Source organism: Hippocampus comes, unplaced genomic scaffold (genome assembly GCF_001891065.2).
Source record: "Hippocampus comes isolate QL1 unplaced genomic scaffold, H_comes_QL1_v1.1 scaffold109, whole genome shotgun sequence".
NCBI classification, from domain to species: Eukaryota; Metazoa; Chordata; class Actinopteri; order Syngnathiformes; family Syngnathidae; genus Hippocampus; species Hippocampus comes.
The window spans coordinates 971,838-987,466 of NW_017805274.1; the positions used below are offsets into that span (position 1 = coordinate 971,838).

The following is a 15,629-nucleotide window of genomic DNA, read 5'->3' on the forward strand; positions in this document are numbered from 1 at the left end:
TCTGGCACGCGCTCTTTTGAGTTATGTGCACACACACACACACACACACACACACACACACACACACACACACACACACACACACACACACACTTTACTGATAAGATAAAACATGAAATGATGCGTTGCATTGATATTTGACAGTGACGTCTAATAGTCCCTTCCGTCAGTGTGCGCTTTCATGCTCCGATGCACAAGCACACAGTCAAAAACATTCACACATTCTTTTGTGCGGCTGCAGACAAGGACCCATAAAGCACTTGTCAACTTCTCACTGTTCTGACATCCCGCGCACACCCCCCATATCATCATTTCATTTCATTTAATGGAGAAATATTCAGGAAATGGTGTATGCATATTTGGTGTTTCTGCCCAGCCATCAAATGTGAGAACAGAAGCCCTCAGCCATTTTGCTTTGAGGGTGCGGATTGTTAAGTGTTTCTCTGTTTGTGTGTGTCATCATTAGGCCTGGACCACTATAGGCCGGAGGTATACGAGCACAGCAAGCGCCTCCTACTGCACCTCCTCATAGCGCTATCGTGTAACAACAACTTCCAGGTGAGGGACGGAGGCTTCCTCTTCCTCTACCACCTTCCACCTTCCACCTTCCCAAAGTCTCCCCCTCTTCTCTTTTTCCTCCACTTGCTCTTCCTCCTGTACCTCTTCCTGTTCGACTTCCAGCTTCTCCTCCACCTCCCCCTTCTCTTCCATCTTCTTCTCCACCTAATCCACTGCCCTGTCTTCCGGCATTCACCTTTTTCCTACTCATCTTCCTCCTCGTTCTCCACCACCTCTTCTTACCCCCCATTCCATGTGCTTCTCTTGCTCCTTATCCTCATCTTCCACCACCTCCACATCTCCGTCCTCCTCGACTCTCTCCTCCTCTTCCTCTTCCGTCTTCCACCCCCTCTTCCTCATCACTATGTTGCGATCTCATTGCAGGTGATCGCCTCCGTGTTAATGTTGACCAGAGAAAGCAGTGACAACAAAACTCTGACCATCAAGTCCAGCTATCACAACGACCATCAGCACTCAAGTAAGACCCTTCCTGTCCATCCTCGTTCCCCTGACTGCTAACTACTAATGGCCCACGCTTGTTTCCCGCGGATGGACAGACGTGCCCGATTTCCTGCGGGAGTGCCAGGCTTCACCCATGGTCGACTCAGGCCTCGGCTCCATGTCCAACTCATCTTCGGTTAGCCTGGCCGGCGGTAGCACAGCAGGCAGCGTGGGCAACCTGCCGCTGGTTACGCCAGACGACCTGGAGGACCTGGAGGACACGCCCCACGAGACGGACGAGAAGACCAACAAACTCATTGAGTTCCTCTCCACAAGGTATGTGCACAAAGCTACTTTTTAAGATTTTCTCATAGATTTTCAAATAAATAAATAGAGAGTGAGAGAGAGAGAGAGAGAGAGAGAGATTAATACGACCTGCAACAACAACATGTCAACTTCAAAAATCCAAAACATGATAAAGTACAATTTCTATTTTACAAAGTAAAAACTAAGTCTCTATTTTTTAGAAGCAGTTTTGAAGGTGTCCATTTGACCTCCCACATCACATAATGGGGGGTTCAAAAGTGCATGAAGTGTCCCTGACCTAACGTGGTGTGTGGTGCTATCGGTGGCGGGTGTGCAGTGCCTGGAGTACTGTGTTGTTATTGCTCAGAGCCTTGGGGCCGCTGTGGGTGCATGAGGACATCACGCCCAAAAACCCAAACTCGAAAAGCACCGAACAGCTCTCCAACTTCTTGCGCCACGTCATCTCTGTCTTCAAGGAGTCAAAGTCAGGTGAGGGTAGACGTCACAACTGCAATACAGAATTGCATTCAAGGTAATGTTCAGTAAAAAGTAAATAAGACATCTTTTAACTACAAAAATGGGTCCACGTAAACCTTTAAGAGACTCCAACAGTAGAAGCATTGAGTAGGCATGTGAACTTGTTTTTGTTGTGCAGACTTCCACCTGGAGCAGCAGCTTAGCGACGTGGCGTTGCAGACGGCGTTGTGCAGCTCATCTCGCCACTACGCCGGCCGCTCTTTCCAAATCTTCCGGGCGCTCAAGCAACCCATCAACAACCACGCCGTGTCCGACTTGGTCTCTCGCCTCGTTGAGGTGGTGGGCGAGCACGGCGACGAGGTGCAGGTGAGGCTACCTCCACTCCAAGGAAGAAAAAAAAAAAAAGACTTCCATCGCCTTGTTTCACAAGATGTTTTGTGTCAGGGCTACGTAATGGAGGTTCTGCTCACATTGGAATCGGTGGTGGTTAACCTGGCAGAGTGTCTGAAGAACAGCGACCTCATGGCGGCGCTAACCAGGTTAGCATCTGCTCTTTACACTTTATGGACAAAAGTGTAATGATAAAATCATAACATGCCAACCGTGGGTATGATAAGTTCTCAAAAGGTTGTAACCTGACAAATAGAACGTGCTGTGGTTGTTACTTCCAATGAAATTTGACCATATGTTAACATGCTAAGGGCTGGTATCCGCACACAGTGTTTTTCAACATGCTAAAAGTCAGTATCTTCATACAAAGCAAGATAGCAATCAAACAAGAGAAATTGCTCAGGCTGATTTTCCCTCACGTCGTCTGCTATTATTTTGAAATGATTCTTTCTGAAATGCTGACACGCTAACAGTTGTCATGCTACTTTTAATCCTTCCAGAACCTCATCACCTGACTTTGTGCTGAGTGACAAGCTGATGAACCGGAAGAGCACGGGCCAACTTAACTTCCCCGGCCCGGGGTTGGCGGGCCTGTCATCTCAGCGCCACCAACGCTCCTACTCAGTACCCAAGAAGTTCGGCGAGTGCGGCTACCAGTCCAGCGACCCCCCTCGCAGTGCCACGCTGGACCGTATTCAGGTAAGAATTGTTTGTTAAATTGTAAAACTTGAAAAGTTCGTTAAGATAACATCAAGTTCTACATATGTGTGTGTGTGTTTTGATAGGCCTGCAACAGTCATGGCCTGGCACGGCTGGGGAGGAGCCCTGGGTCCTGCACCTCGTCAACCAATCGCATCGATCCCAGCGTCCTGTCGGACCCCGCCCATGTGTCGCACCCGTCCTCCATACTGGCCACCGTCTTCTGGGTGGCCGTCTCACTCATGGAGTCGGACTTTGAATTCGAGTACCAGATGTCGCTACGCCTCGTGCACAAGCTCCTGTCCAAGGTACGACAATTAATCAAGCAGTCACATATCAGGAGAGTAATTACACTGTAGAATATTTCGGGGTTTAAAATATAATTAAAATTAAATATGACATATTAAAATTATGTCAGCAGAAGACTTTTTTATCACTTCTTTTTTTTTTTCTTTTAAATTGAAGTGCAACATCACAGAGGGTCAAAAAGGCTTGTTTGGTTTTGATGCTTATAAACAGGGCCGTTAAGAAACTTAAACAAAAAAAGGGCTCTTCAAATGGCTTCTGAATCGATAAAAACCTGAACACAGACAGATTTCAGACTTTCTCCTTTTTTTGGTTCATCTTGACCCACTTTGCCAGGTGCCTTTGGACCGGGCGGAGAACCGCGAGCGTTTGGAGAAGCTCCAGGCTCAGCTGAGGTGGAGCGGCTTCTCTGGCATCCAGCAACTTCTACTGAAGGGCTTCACCTCCCAGGCCACCTCCGACCTCACCCTGCAGCTCTTCTGCCAGCTCACGCCCGTGTCCCGCGTACCCGTGGTGGACAGCTCGCAGTCTTTGGGTAGGACTAAGTCCCATAACCTCACAGTCTTTCCTCATGATGGCCCTAACCAGCGCTCGCTCTGCAGGTTTCCCACTCAACGTACTGTGTCTGCTACCACACCTGGTGCAGCACTTTGGGCACCCCACGCAGTTCTGTAAGGAGAGTGCAGAGAGGATCGCACAGGTGAAGTACACAATAAAAATGTCTTTTTATCTTTAGTCACCATATAAACTGATTCTTAGTTCATTTAAAAAATAAGTTTCGATGTCATTTTTCAGCAAAGGAAGTTGTGACATTTCGAGATTCAAGTCTGATTTTCATTGAATGAACATTATCTCTGGTCGTTGCTTCTTTTGTCAGGTGTGTTTGGTGGAGAAGAACACCAAGCTGTCCCACCTGGCCCACGTGATGACACTGTACAAGACGCGCTCGTACACGCGGGACCCTTTCTCCTGGGTCAGCGTGGTGTGCCGCTACCTTCACGAGGCCTTTTCCGACATCACGCTCAACATGGTTACCTACATGGCGGAGGTGCGGGCTCCTGTTTTTATACGTGCTGCCGACCAATGACAGAGTAGTAATGTAACAATCGTGTGTCGGGCAGCTGCTGGATAAAGGCCTTCCCAGCATGCAACAGTCCCTCCTGCAGATCATCTACTGCCTGCTCAGCCACATGGACCTGAGCGCCGTGCACGTCAAGCAGTTCAACGCTGACGTCACCAAGACCATCGAAAAGTTTGTACAAGTGAGTGTTCTAAATTTTTTGGTTTAAAATTGAATTGATGATGGAAAAAATACGAAGAAGAGATGAGAATAAAGAAAATTTAATATTGCTTATTTTCTGGATTACTGAACCTTTTAACTCATCTGGCTGTTTGCAAATAATAAAATCATTTAAAGATGACAAGAAGAGCAAAACTGTGGCTTGCAGAACATGTTTTAACCCATTTTTATTTTATTTTTTTTCTTCTATATTTTTCAATTTTATAATAGGTCAAATTGACCAGCAACTTAACAGGAGAATTATTACACCGTGTGTGGAGGTTTACAAATCAAAAAATAATTTTAGACCATCATAAAAAGAAGTAAAGAAGAAAAACAAAGCCTGTGTGTCTCCGCAGACGGTGCATTGGAAAGACGCCCTGAACATCCTGAAGCTGGTGGTGTCGCGCTCGGCCAGCCTTGTGCACCCAGTGTATGGTCAGGCTCACGGCGACATCTCCAACCTGGAGGTGAGCCGAGTGTGGGATGGCTCGGCCAAGGCACTGCCCGGGAAAACCCTGGACTTCACCTTTGATATTTCCGAGGTGAGACAGGAAGTACGGCTGATATTTTATTTTGGGGCCATGTCGCTGGCCCGAGTAGTACGTACATGCTTCTTTTCCTCGCAGACGCCGGTCATCGGGCGGCGCTTTGATGCGCTACAGGGCTCTGCCGTCAGGGAGGGCAAGGCCCGAGCCATGGCTGTTACCCGCAGTACCTCCTCCACCTCATCGGGATCCAACTCCAACACCATCCTGGTTCCCGTCAGCTGGAGGCAACCGCAGTCTTCTCAGGTAGTGCAATGTGTAGTCGAGAAGAAAGTCAATCACAAGTCAAGGGTAATTTGCAAGTCTTTTTTTCAAGAGTATAGTTGTATTTATCGACACAAAAGTCGGGATTTTTTTTTCAAGAATTACATTGAATTTTTCAAAAGTAAAAAAAGAAAGAAATTGTTTTAAAAATTAATGAGTATTTTTTTTTTTCAAGAGAAAATCTTTTTTTTCCTCAATAAAGATGTCATACCTCTATCGGGAGTTGAAATTTATTTTGTTTTTAAAAAGTCTTGTAGTGTTTTAAAAAAGTCAGGTTTACCAATAATATATCTATTTTTTAAATAAATAAAGGACAATGTCATAATTTTTCAGAAAAAAAACAGGTTTTGATCTCACTGTGATGTCACACTTGGAAGAAACATTTTTAGAAGTGTCAACTCGGTAATGATTGATTTTCTTGTTTAAATTGGTGATTTTTTCCATCTTTCTGTATTTGCTTATGCACCCTTTGTGAATGCTTGACTGTTATGTTTTTGTTTCCATCCCTCCTTTAGAAGCGGACCCGAGAAAAGCTGGTAAATGTTCTTTCTCTGTGTGGTCAAGAAGTTGGACTAACAAAGAACCCATCGGTAAGATGCTTCACATTCCTCTGAAAGAACAGATGAGACCATGGACATTTCTGTGAGTGAAATCTCTTTTTTTTTTTCTTTTTTTTTCTTTTTGCTGTTGTCACCAGGTGATCTTCTCATCCTGTGGCGACCTGGACATGATGATGGAAGTGCGCGAGAGCGGCGTGTCGTCGGAGGAGGGCGGCACCAGGGAGGACACGCTGGACGACACTGCCAGCGAGCAGCAATTCAGGGTTTTCAGAGACTTTGACTTCCTGGATGTGGAGCTGGAAGACGGAGAGGTGAGGCCAGCCCGTCAGCTTTGGTCCATGCTAACCTCTGTCATTTTCTCATCAAGTTCACTCTATTAAGAAAGTGATGTATTTTTTCAAGAAAAAAAAATAATCATGCACAAATGTCCAATATCCCAAGAGTAAATTGTTTTCGAGGAAAAAAAAACGTTTTTTTAGTCATCACCACGTGACCTCAGTGTTACCCGGGTCATGATACTGATTTGTACTTTCTATTATTTATCATGTTTTTATTTGGACACCCCTTGTTCAAGTGTTTTACAACATAAATACTGTTTTTTTTTCCTGCATATGTTAGAGATGTTTGTGTATGTGTGTTTGTATGTGTGTCTCTCTCTCTCTGTCTAACTGAGTGTCTCTCTTTTTCCCCCGTGCTGAACCAGGAGCTCCAGGTAAGTTTTCCTTGCATTCAGCATCCGCATTAGCTTTTCATCTCACAGCTGTGGTGGTCTTTCTGTCTCCTTTGCCAGTGTGGTTGTTGTTCAGAGGTGTGGGACGTGCGTCGCATTATTCTGAAACTTCCGAAACCTCGACTTGAACTGCAATACAGTAATCTCACAGGAGTGAATACACCCTTACCGTATTTGGAAACTTTTGATTCAATCTCTTCATGGGGCAATACGGGAGAAATGACTACAGTGTAGTCAGTGGACACCTTGTATGCCAGTGTAAATTTACCATCACCTCCAAGTACTACATACTGTACTACTTTTAATAATTGTCGAAAGCGTTGAAGAAGAAAAGTGAGTACACCCCTGAGTGAAACTGTCAAAATTGGGCCAAATTGTCCACGTTCCTTCTCTGTGTCCCATGTGACTCGTTCGGATTCTAAGGCTGGAGACTTGCTTATGACTCGCTCATTTGTGACTTGCTCCCACCTTCGTCAATGTTGTCGCTTGGCGGTTGAACAAACCAGCGTGCCGGCATCGTGAACACAAATCTGAAAAAACGCTTCTCATCCGGCGCACATTAAACGTGACACATTGCCGTCTACTCGGAAAATTCACCGCCATCACCGCTCCCTTCTTTCCCCCTCCCCTCCCTGCCGGCTGCTGTTTTTGTGTGCGTTCCCTCCAGGGCGAAACAGTGGACAACTTTAACTGGGGCGTGCGGCGCCGATCCCTGGACAGCACCGAGCTGGGTGACCTGCTGGAGGAGAGCCAGCACTCAGGCAGCACGCCCAGCTTGGGACACGAAGACCCTCACGATTCTGAGGAGTCCTCTGAGGAAGAGGAGTCCTCCACCAGTCAGAGCCTGTCACATTCCCAGCTGGTGTGTAGGACTCGTTACCATAATATCACACTCTATCATTTAAGACACATTACAGAATGAATAGAAATCGTCGCCGTGTTTCTTCTCTGACACTGTCGGTTTTCCCTTCCAGACGAATCCATCCCCATCGGATGAGACCAACCACACGGATTCTCTCTCCACATCGTACGACACGTCTGCCGACCCGCAGTCCTTCGGCGCCACCACCCCGGGCCAGGGGGCGCTGCTCCATGACCACCTCAGCGGCCTACACGTAGGAATCCGCGCAAACGCATGCACTGCAGGGGTTCTCAAACTTTTGAGAAGTTTCTTTGTATACGCTGATGGTGCGTTCGTGTCATGGGCAGGCGAGGGTGTGTGGCGAGGACGAGGACACTCAGGCTCAAGACGACGAGCTGTCTCTGAGCACCAACGAGCTTGCCGCTGGCTCGGACTGCGGCGAGAGTTTCACGCTGGAGCTGCCGGGGCAAGCGCAGGTCCGAACGCCACATCTGGACCGTCGGCACGACTATTCCCAACCGCCGCTGGACTTTCTAGACCCGAACAGTCTGCCCAGGTGAAGATGATGTTATGTTGCAAGTTTAAACGAAACTTGTTGACATTCTTTATTTTGCTGCATTATTTTTTTTTGCATTTGACCCCTTTATTAAAAATTACGGGAACAAAAAAATATGTAAAACACAAGTAGGATAAAATCTCACCACGGCAACAGATTACGTGACGACGTGGATGACCTGGAGGACCTGGGATTCCCGCCTCCGCCGTCTCCGTTTTTCTCCGCCATCTTGGCCGCGTTCCAGCCGGCGGTGTGCGACGACGCCGAGGAGGCGTGGCGTTGTCACGTCAACCAGTTGGTGACCGACTCAGACGGCTCGTGCGCCGTCTACACCTTCCAGATCTTCTCGTCGCTCTTCAGGGTGAGACCTCCGGAATGTTTCCAAGGTTTTTCCTGGCTCAAATTTGGTACTATTAAAAAAAAAACATGTTCCCGGTCTGCTTTTCGGGTCTTTGCCACCATTTGAGGTTCACCTGACCTCTTGTTTTCAGAACCTCCAAGGAAAGTTCTGCACCTTGACCACCGATGCGGCCTCCTATCTGGGCGAGGGCCTGAGGGGGATCGGCTCCAAGTTCCTCAAGTCCTCTCAAATGCTGACGACCTGCTCCGACTGCCCAACCATATATATCGATGCCGACACCGTGAGTTCAACGCAAGCGAGTGACCCATCGGCTCGGTTGTGGACTCGAGCCTTACCTCTGCTTTTTAGATCATGTCTTACGGCCTCCTGGAGAAGATGAAGTTCAGCGCGTTGGAGCTGCAGGAATACCTGGACACTTACAACACAAGGGAGGATGCGGCTGTCACGGTAAAAATCGCAAAGAACTTTAGGGAGTAGCATTGTGTTTGGACCTTGGGAAGTGTTGTTGAAATGTCCGAAAAAAGACCTCATACTTATGAGAGGTCCAGAAACCTCTTGAGCAGGTGCAGAACACATCTAATTTCAACCTTTTAGTCCTGGGAACTACGACCTGAAAGTACCAAGAACTAAAAGTTCCTGGAAAGGAAAGTGCCACAAATGCTTTCAAGAACTCAAAATTCACTGAACTGCAAGTACCGAGAATGAGAAGTGCTAAGTCAAAACATGGTTGGTGTACCGATTGTTAAATGTGATGTAAATATGCAAGTCCCTGTGGTTTGCTGTGTCCTTCAGTGGCTGCGCAGCTGTAAGGACACATTTCCCAGGTGCCCTGGCGAAAGCGTGGTCACCTGCCAGCCTGGAGACTCGGAGGAGAAAGTAGGGAACTCTTACTTGAGTACTTTCTGTTCCTGTTTCCTGTTTGCGGTTGGCTTTATTCAGTGACTTTAAAAGACATATTCTGCATTTTATTTGTCATAATTTAAGAGTTCCCACAGGCGTTTTAATCGTGCCTGTTCATCAAAGGATCAAGAATTCTGAACATATTTTTAGTTGCATGATCACATGCTGCATTTTGAATCACTCGGCCACCAAATTACCACACAAATGTAGTGATGTGATACATGACATATTCAAACGCAAATAATCCCCACCTCCTCGTTGACGACCGAACATTATTATTATTTGGCAGGAGCTAATGCTAGTCGGTGCTAACGCTGCAGCGCTGGTTACCTTTTGGCTTTGTCAATAATAGTAATTTCGTACATCCTCGCTGCCAAGTCATTGCTTGAGAAACTCTGTGTGGGGCGAAGTCATACAAATACGCCTTACTGTGATGTTAGTGTCAAAATAATGCATAATATGTCTCTTTTAAGAGCTCAACAACAAAGTTGGCATCATAGATGCCGACCGTGTAAGTTGGCATGTGTCTGACTGATGCTATTTTCTTCCTCTAACACGCCCTCACGCTCTAGCAAATGGAGTCTCTGGCCGTAAGTTCTTCTTCTCTTTGCTCCCGCCTAATAAAAATGCTAATTAGTTCTGCACGCACGCCGCAATCACGTCTTGATGCCGCCGCTGCCACTGTCGTCGTCGTCGTGGTGTCCGTCAAGCCCTGGCTGATGTTCTTCTACATTTTGGCAGCAACTGGAGCTGTGCCAGAGGCTTTACAAGCTGCACTTCCAGCTCCTGCTGCTCTTCCAGTCCTACTGCTCACTCATCGGTCAGGTTCACGCCATCAGCTCCGTACCCGAGGTGAGCATTTCAACTACGAGAAACTCGAAGAGCAAATTTTTCGGAAATCTAGAGGAAGTGAAAATAATTCACATTCCTGTGTCAGTTTCCAAAAACTATAAATATGCCTATATTCTGTAAAGTGTTTTGTTACAACTGCAGCTGTTGTGAAAGCGCTATATCATTAAAATATGTATTGTATTATGTTTCCATCGTTGTTCTTTTAGCTGCTGAACATGTCTCGGGAGCTGAGCGAACTTCGCGGCAGCCTGCAGGCGGCGGAGGCGGCAGTGGCCAGGGACCTGGAGCACGAGCACTCGGCCCACTCGGTCCACACCCACGCCGCCCACATGGCCGCCATGGTGGTGCCCAGCTTCCCATCGTCAGAGGCGGCAGTCAAGGCCATTCTGGACTGTCTGAAGAACCACGAGTTCACCAAGGCCGTCCGCTACATTCAAGAGTGCAGGTATACAAAAGGGAGGGAGTATTAAATAGGATGCCACTGTACAAAAGCTACATCGGAGATCTGAATTAATTCCAGGCGTCGATGGCCTCACGGCGTGTTTGGCGGCGGCTCCGAGAAGGAGGTCCAGACTCTGCTCAACGTGTACTTCCGGCACCAGACTTTGGGCCAGACGGGCACCATCGCCCTGGTAGGCTCCCGTCAGGACCTGGGCCTGATCTGCTCCAAACTGCTGGAGCTCAACGGCGAGATTCGCGACATGATCCGCCGCGCTCAGGGCTACCGCGTGGTCACCACCTACCTCCCCGACTCCAGCGCCTCCGGGACCAGCCTCTGACAGTAGCACCCCGGGAGGACCCTGGGGCGGCGTACCGAGGAGCCGCCTCCCGTATGCCTCCGAACGACGGTTCCACCCACCTTCCCCAACCGCTTCTTGACTTTCCTCCCCTTGTTCATTTTTCGGGACTGGGGCGGCATTTGGATGCCTTCGGAGGACATCCACCACCTGGTACCCACGGCAACAAACGGGACGCCCTGCCAACTGTAGCCGCGCAACCATATCTGCTGACTTACTCCAACGTGCCACCCGATGCCCCTCAGCGCCAGCACCTCCCTCGGCCGCCTCCTCCATATCCACACCATGTCATCACTCGCCCTCCCATCCCAGCCTTTCAGCCTCTCGCTTCACCCCTCCCTGAGGGTTCGGGTGAGGCAGCATCATGGGCTTGTTGCTGCCCCCTCGTGACCTCTGGCACACCCTTGTCTCGCTACCTGGGCAAAGTGGGGCATACCACCCTCCCCCTCCTGAAAGCTGGGGGCTTCCTGAACACCGAACCTCCCGACGTCCAGACCTGAATTTCCCAACAGCTTAATGTTGTACTAGTCAGCCAAAAGTGGCACTAATAGAGAAAAAAAAAAACGTTACGAGTAAGGCAAAGTGATTCTCATAGTGCACTGAATTTTCTTACTAGTGGGGACAAATAGTGTACTAGTACATGGACCTTAAACTGGATCTCAAGGAAATCAAATAAATGCACAAATAACTCCCGCCCGGTCACGCCCTCATTACCCATGTCCCTCTTCTTCCATCCCCTGACCTCAACTCACCGGCACCCCTGTCTCCCTACCTGGGCATGGTGGGGTACGCTGCCCAGAAAACCTACCGCTCCACCCCCGACATTCAGACCTGACACGAGCGCTATAACTGGGATGCCAAGATGACAACGACTGATTTGTGTGAGGAAGACGGACCCACTTCCTGCAATGCCCCATCGTCCCGGAATTGTCCCTATTGCACTAAACGGATCTACAGGAGGAAGTGTTACTTACTGTAAGAGACGCCAAATGCTGGAATAACTTGAACCGAGATGACTGAAACATCAAGGACACGTCGGCTGTCTTTCCGCGTCACCGCCGCTAACGGCGTACGCCTCTGTGACTCCGTAGCACCTTGGCACTGTCACACCCCCTCAGTGACACTTCCGTATTTCGCCTGGATGTTAAAACCGTAGCAATTTGTTTGTGTGTGTCTGTATATATATATATAAGAAAGTAAGTGTGCGAGTGTATGAGAGCGTAGGTAAGTGTGTGCGTGCTGACATTCAGCACCGACAAAAAGTATGCGACTACTAATCACTCCCCGCCCCTCATCAGTCATGTGACCTGCATGCGTACTATAGGGAGTGTCTCAAATATTTATTGATAAATCTGAAAGATGGTACATTTGTCTGCGCTACTGAAGGAGCTTCAAGCTCACTCGGGTATGTTTTCTTGGTGTGTGTGTGCGAGAGTGAAGGTGCGTGCATGCCGATGAACGAGAAATTGCACATTTTTTCAAAAGAGAAAAAAAAAAGAAAAAAGCTTTTTAGATTGAAACTGTAGTTGTTTTTATCCACCTTGTAAATACTTTTACAGCCTTTGTGTGACGTCCTTTTCAGTTCTGTCCAATTTGGTGTTTAAAGTAAAAGTTGAAACAAACCTTCCATTTTCGACGACGCTTAGCCTCATTCGGGTCGCAGGCCTCAGCTAATTTAACAAGCCCTGGGTCAAATTGACCCAGGAACTTTTTTCCTCTTCCTGGGAAACCAACGGAACAGAAGAGTTTAAAAAATGCTGAACAATACATCTTCGGATGGTACGTTACCATTTCTGTTGGGTCATGGGTCAAATTGACCAAAACGGTATTTGCGGAGTGGCTTTAATGAAACCAACCAACGATATTGAGTTGGTCAGGCATGTAATTAACTAGTTTCTTACACTGCAGGGTAGTCAAAACATGCCGAGGGTCAAATTGACTCAGTAAGTAAGACAGAAGTTTAAATTGTGGGGAAGGATTCTTAGTCCACACTTGAGATGCACTTATAGTTTATTCCTTAGAAAAATGACATGGGGAGGGAGGCATGGAGTGCCATTGACATCGCGGTCACAGCATCAGACAATGTATTTGAAGCTGTAGGTGGCGTCGCAGGAGAGCTTCATGCCCCGGCATCGGCAGCACAGATCCTGGCGGTGAGGCCTGGTCATGTTGATGTGCCTCTGCTTCTTCTCGCAGCTGCAGCACGTCTCGGAGCAGCCCTGAAACGCGACACGGAGAAGACGTGTAGTATTTCTTCTATCCGCTTTCAATTGTCAATCAGAAAATGTCAAATGAAAAAAAAAGTTTGCTTTTTGAGATTTAATTGGAGGAGTGAGTATGCAAGTGAGTGAAATGCGGCTCTTCCTACCTTGCATATGATGGACTCCACTCTGTAGGGGTTGAAGCCCACCTGACACTTCCGGCAGAGCTGCTTGTAGTATACCTGTGGAGACATGTCACAATATAAATACATGAACAGTAGAATTAACCAATCGCATTCAAATTCGAACCCAATATTGGTTGCCAGTAGTTTCAAGGGTGATTTTTCTTGATCTTTTTTTTTTAACTGCATATCACAAGAACCTTGCATTTGAACAGGGGTGTGTAGACTTTTAATGTCCACTGTAGGTGAATTAACCTTGTTGGTTCCCGAGATGCACCACACGTAAGCACTCTCCCACCGGATGTTACACTTTTTGCAGTGGAAGAAGCCGTACCTCTGCTCCAGGAACTACACGGCACAGAGACACACATTCACATCAAGTCCCGTACAAGCTTCTAAAATGTCAATGGGTCGATGTGACCCGCTGAATATTTAACAGTCACAAAAATTATAATCCTACAAATTGGGGTTTAGTATGTCATATGAATTTGAATGTAATTTTTACTCACATATATATTTCTTTAACACTCAGGTTATATTATAGGTCAAATTGTCCTGTAAGAAATATGTATGTGGTCTTCAAAATATATACTTGCATGCATCCTTAAAACTGCTGAGTCAAAAAAATGGCAAGTCAGTCCAATTTTTTTCAAACAAAATTGGATTATTTTAACCCAGCAGTTTGAAGAGTGTACATATTCCATTCAAACTCTTATTTTATGAATCGAATTGACCCAAACGTTATGACACTTCCTTTGGTTCTTTGTTATTTTTGTTTCTTTATTTTAGATCGACAGAATGTCTTGAATAACTACATCTTCATGGGTTACACTGGCACACTGATATTAAATGGAATTTTTGGAGAAGGTTGATGAGGCCCACCTGTAAATTGGATCCCCTGCCGGGACGATGTACGGGGCCCTTGATGACTTCATCCGGATGTTTTCCCCTCTCCTCCCCCTCTTCTTCCTCGTCACGGACTTCCGGCTCTCCCTCGTCTTGCTTGACCGTAATGCCGCGCTCGAACACGGGCGAGTAGATAGACACCGGCCGGGTGAAGAAGCGCAGCTGGCTCACCGGAGGCGTGCGGGGCGCTTGACCGCAGCCGCCGTCCTCTCCGTCCTCCTCTTTTTCCCCCTCCCCCGCGGGCTGCAGGTCATCGGCCTCCCCCTGGCCGAGCAGCGTCTTGGGCCCCAAGGAGCATTGCACCGTTTTGTCCACTTTGGCGTTCACTTGCACGCCGCACTCCCGGGTTCGGGCGCCGGGGGGCGGCCCCGACTGAGCCAGGATGGCCTTGCAAAGCTCCAGGTAGTTGAGGCCGTGTGGCGTTACGAAGCGTGCCTCCCGCTTGGCCCAGCAAACGCCCCCCGGGGCCGGGCTGGCAGCGGGGGTGCACACCACGCTGTAGGGCGGAGGGAAGGTGGACGGGAAGCCCTCCATCCTGGAGCCAGAGAGTGAAACCGGGGCCGCGCGCGCCCGCTCGGGTTTATACCACGTGATTGGACTGAGAGGACGCCAATTAGCTGATTGGCAACAGGGCCAGGGTTCAAAAGTTCTTTTCGGTGGAATGGATGACAATTCGTTTTTATAAACCCGTGATTCTCACGCGAGAGTCATTTATTTAAATGCTCAAACTGTGCGTAGATTATGTGTCTTATTTTTATCCAGTAGGCTACAGTCCAGTTATACAATACCATATTGTTAAATGCCGTTCAGTTGTATTTAAAATGTAAAAGCTGTAAACTGTTTGTTGATAAATATAAATAATTATTTATTTATTTATTTAACATCCCTGACAGCAAATACGTCATATGAATATTTTGAAATGATATTAAAATTTCAATTACTGTATATATGTGTCATCTATCTTCGTGTTCTCTGCAGTGCAGCGCATGGACTCCTCAAAATGTTGTGTTGGAGCGCCCTCTATCAGGTTACCGCGTTTGGCCGGGAACAAAGACAGCTATTCAAAATTCAGGCTCTGCATGGACTACAGTATTCATGAATGTACCTGAACGATTGTGTACGCGCAATTGAGAGAGGTACTGCAATTTTGACGTCAAATTGGGCCCGAGTTGAGAACGAATCATCCATTTGAAATTACGTTGGGTGTTGCGTTCATGTGCCGTGGGAAATTTGTGGAACGGTATGAAAATGAAGCAATATTCCTACTGTAAATACAACTGCATCTTAATAGTACACAATCAACCCAAATGAACTACTATTTGCAGTGGTTACAGTGTGGCGGGACAAAATATGCACTACTACTGTACATGGGTTTTGAACTTTCATTATACACATGCAGTATATATTAATCATTCAAACTTGGCAGGGTTGTGAACAACACTCTTCTATATGGT

At 47.4% G+C, this 15,629-nt stretch overlaps 2 protein-coding genes across 2 annotated transcripts in view; one reads left to right on the forward strand and one right to left on the reverse strand.

The window, feature by feature from the left end:
- fryb (furry homolog b (Drosophila)) overlaps positions 1 to 11,556 on the forward strand; it is a 31,437-nt gene extending 19,881 nt beyond the window's left edge. The window contains exons 40-65 of the mRNA XM_019869500.1: positions 1,247 to 1,335; positions 1,643 to 1,794; positions 1,961 to 2,148; positions 2,227 to 2,321; positions 2,673 to 2,871; positions 2,958 to 3,179; positions 3,514 to 3,712; positions 3,780 to 3,877; positions 4,055 to 4,225; positions 4,299 to 4,439; positions 4,816 to 5,001; positions 5,086 to 5,250; positions 5,784 to 5,858; positions 5,966 to 6,139; positions 6,532 to 6,540; positions 7,226 to 7,420; positions 7,533 to 7,673; positions 7,768 to 7,976; positions 8,133 to 8,337; positions 8,468 to 8,617; positions 8,686 to 8,784; positions 9,130 to 9,213; positions 9,810 to 9,827; positions 9,979 to 10,089; positions 10,296 to 10,534; positions 10,610 to 11,556. Of these exons, the coding sequence (XP_019725059.1) occupies positions 1,247 to 1,335; positions 1,643 to 1,794; positions 1,961 to 2,148; positions 2,227 to 2,321; positions 2,673 to 2,871; positions 2,958 to 3,179; positions 3,514 to 3,712; positions 3,780 to 3,877; positions 4,055 to 4,225; positions 4,299 to 4,439; positions 4,816 to 5,001; positions 5,086 to 5,250; positions 5,784 to 5,858; positions 5,966 to 6,139; positions 6,532 to 6,540; positions 7,226 to 7,420; positions 7,533 to 7,673; positions 7,768 to 7,976; positions 8,133 to 8,337; positions 8,468 to 8,617; positions 8,686 to 8,784; positions 9,130 to 9,213; positions 9,810 to 9,827; positions 9,979 to 10,089; positions 10,296 to 10,534; positions 10,610 to 10,868 (3,873 nt within the window). The 3' untranslated portion in view covers positions 10,869 to 11,556. The remainder of the gene's footprint in view (positions 1 to 1,246; positions 1,336 to 1,642; positions 1,795 to 1,960; positions 2,149 to 2,226; positions 2,322 to 2,672; positions 2,872 to 2,957; positions 3,180 to 3,513; positions 3,713 to 3,779; positions 3,878 to 4,054; positions 4,226 to 4,298; positions 4,440 to 4,815; positions 5,002 to 5,085; positions 5,251 to 5,783; positions 5,859 to 5,965; positions 6,140 to 6,531; positions 6,541 to 7,225; positions 7,421 to 7,532; positions 7,674 to 7,767; positions 7,977 to 8,132; positions 8,338 to 8,467; positions 8,618 to 8,685; positions 8,785 to 9,129; positions 9,214 to 9,809; positions 9,828 to 9,978; positions 10,090 to 10,295; positions 10,535 to 10,609) is intronic.
- A 1,326-nt stretch (positions 11,557 to 12,882) lies between these two features.
- On the reverse strand, positions 12,883 to 14,836 carry zar1l (zygote arrest 1-like). Its single transcript, XM_019869537.1, has 4 exons — positions 14,152 to 14,836; positions 13,525 to 13,617; positions 13,255 to 13,329; positions 12,883 to 13,105 (listed from the first exon to the last, which is right to left on the reverse strand). The coding sequence occupies exons 1-4, from the start codon at positions 14,707 to 14,709 to the stop codon at positions 12,962 to 12,964; spliced, it is 870 nt and encodes a 289-aa protein (XP_019725096.1). The 5' UTR covers positions 14,710 to 14,836; the 3' UTR covers positions 12,883 to 12,961.
- Between the last annotated feature and the right edge of the window lie 793 nt (positions 14,837 to 15,629).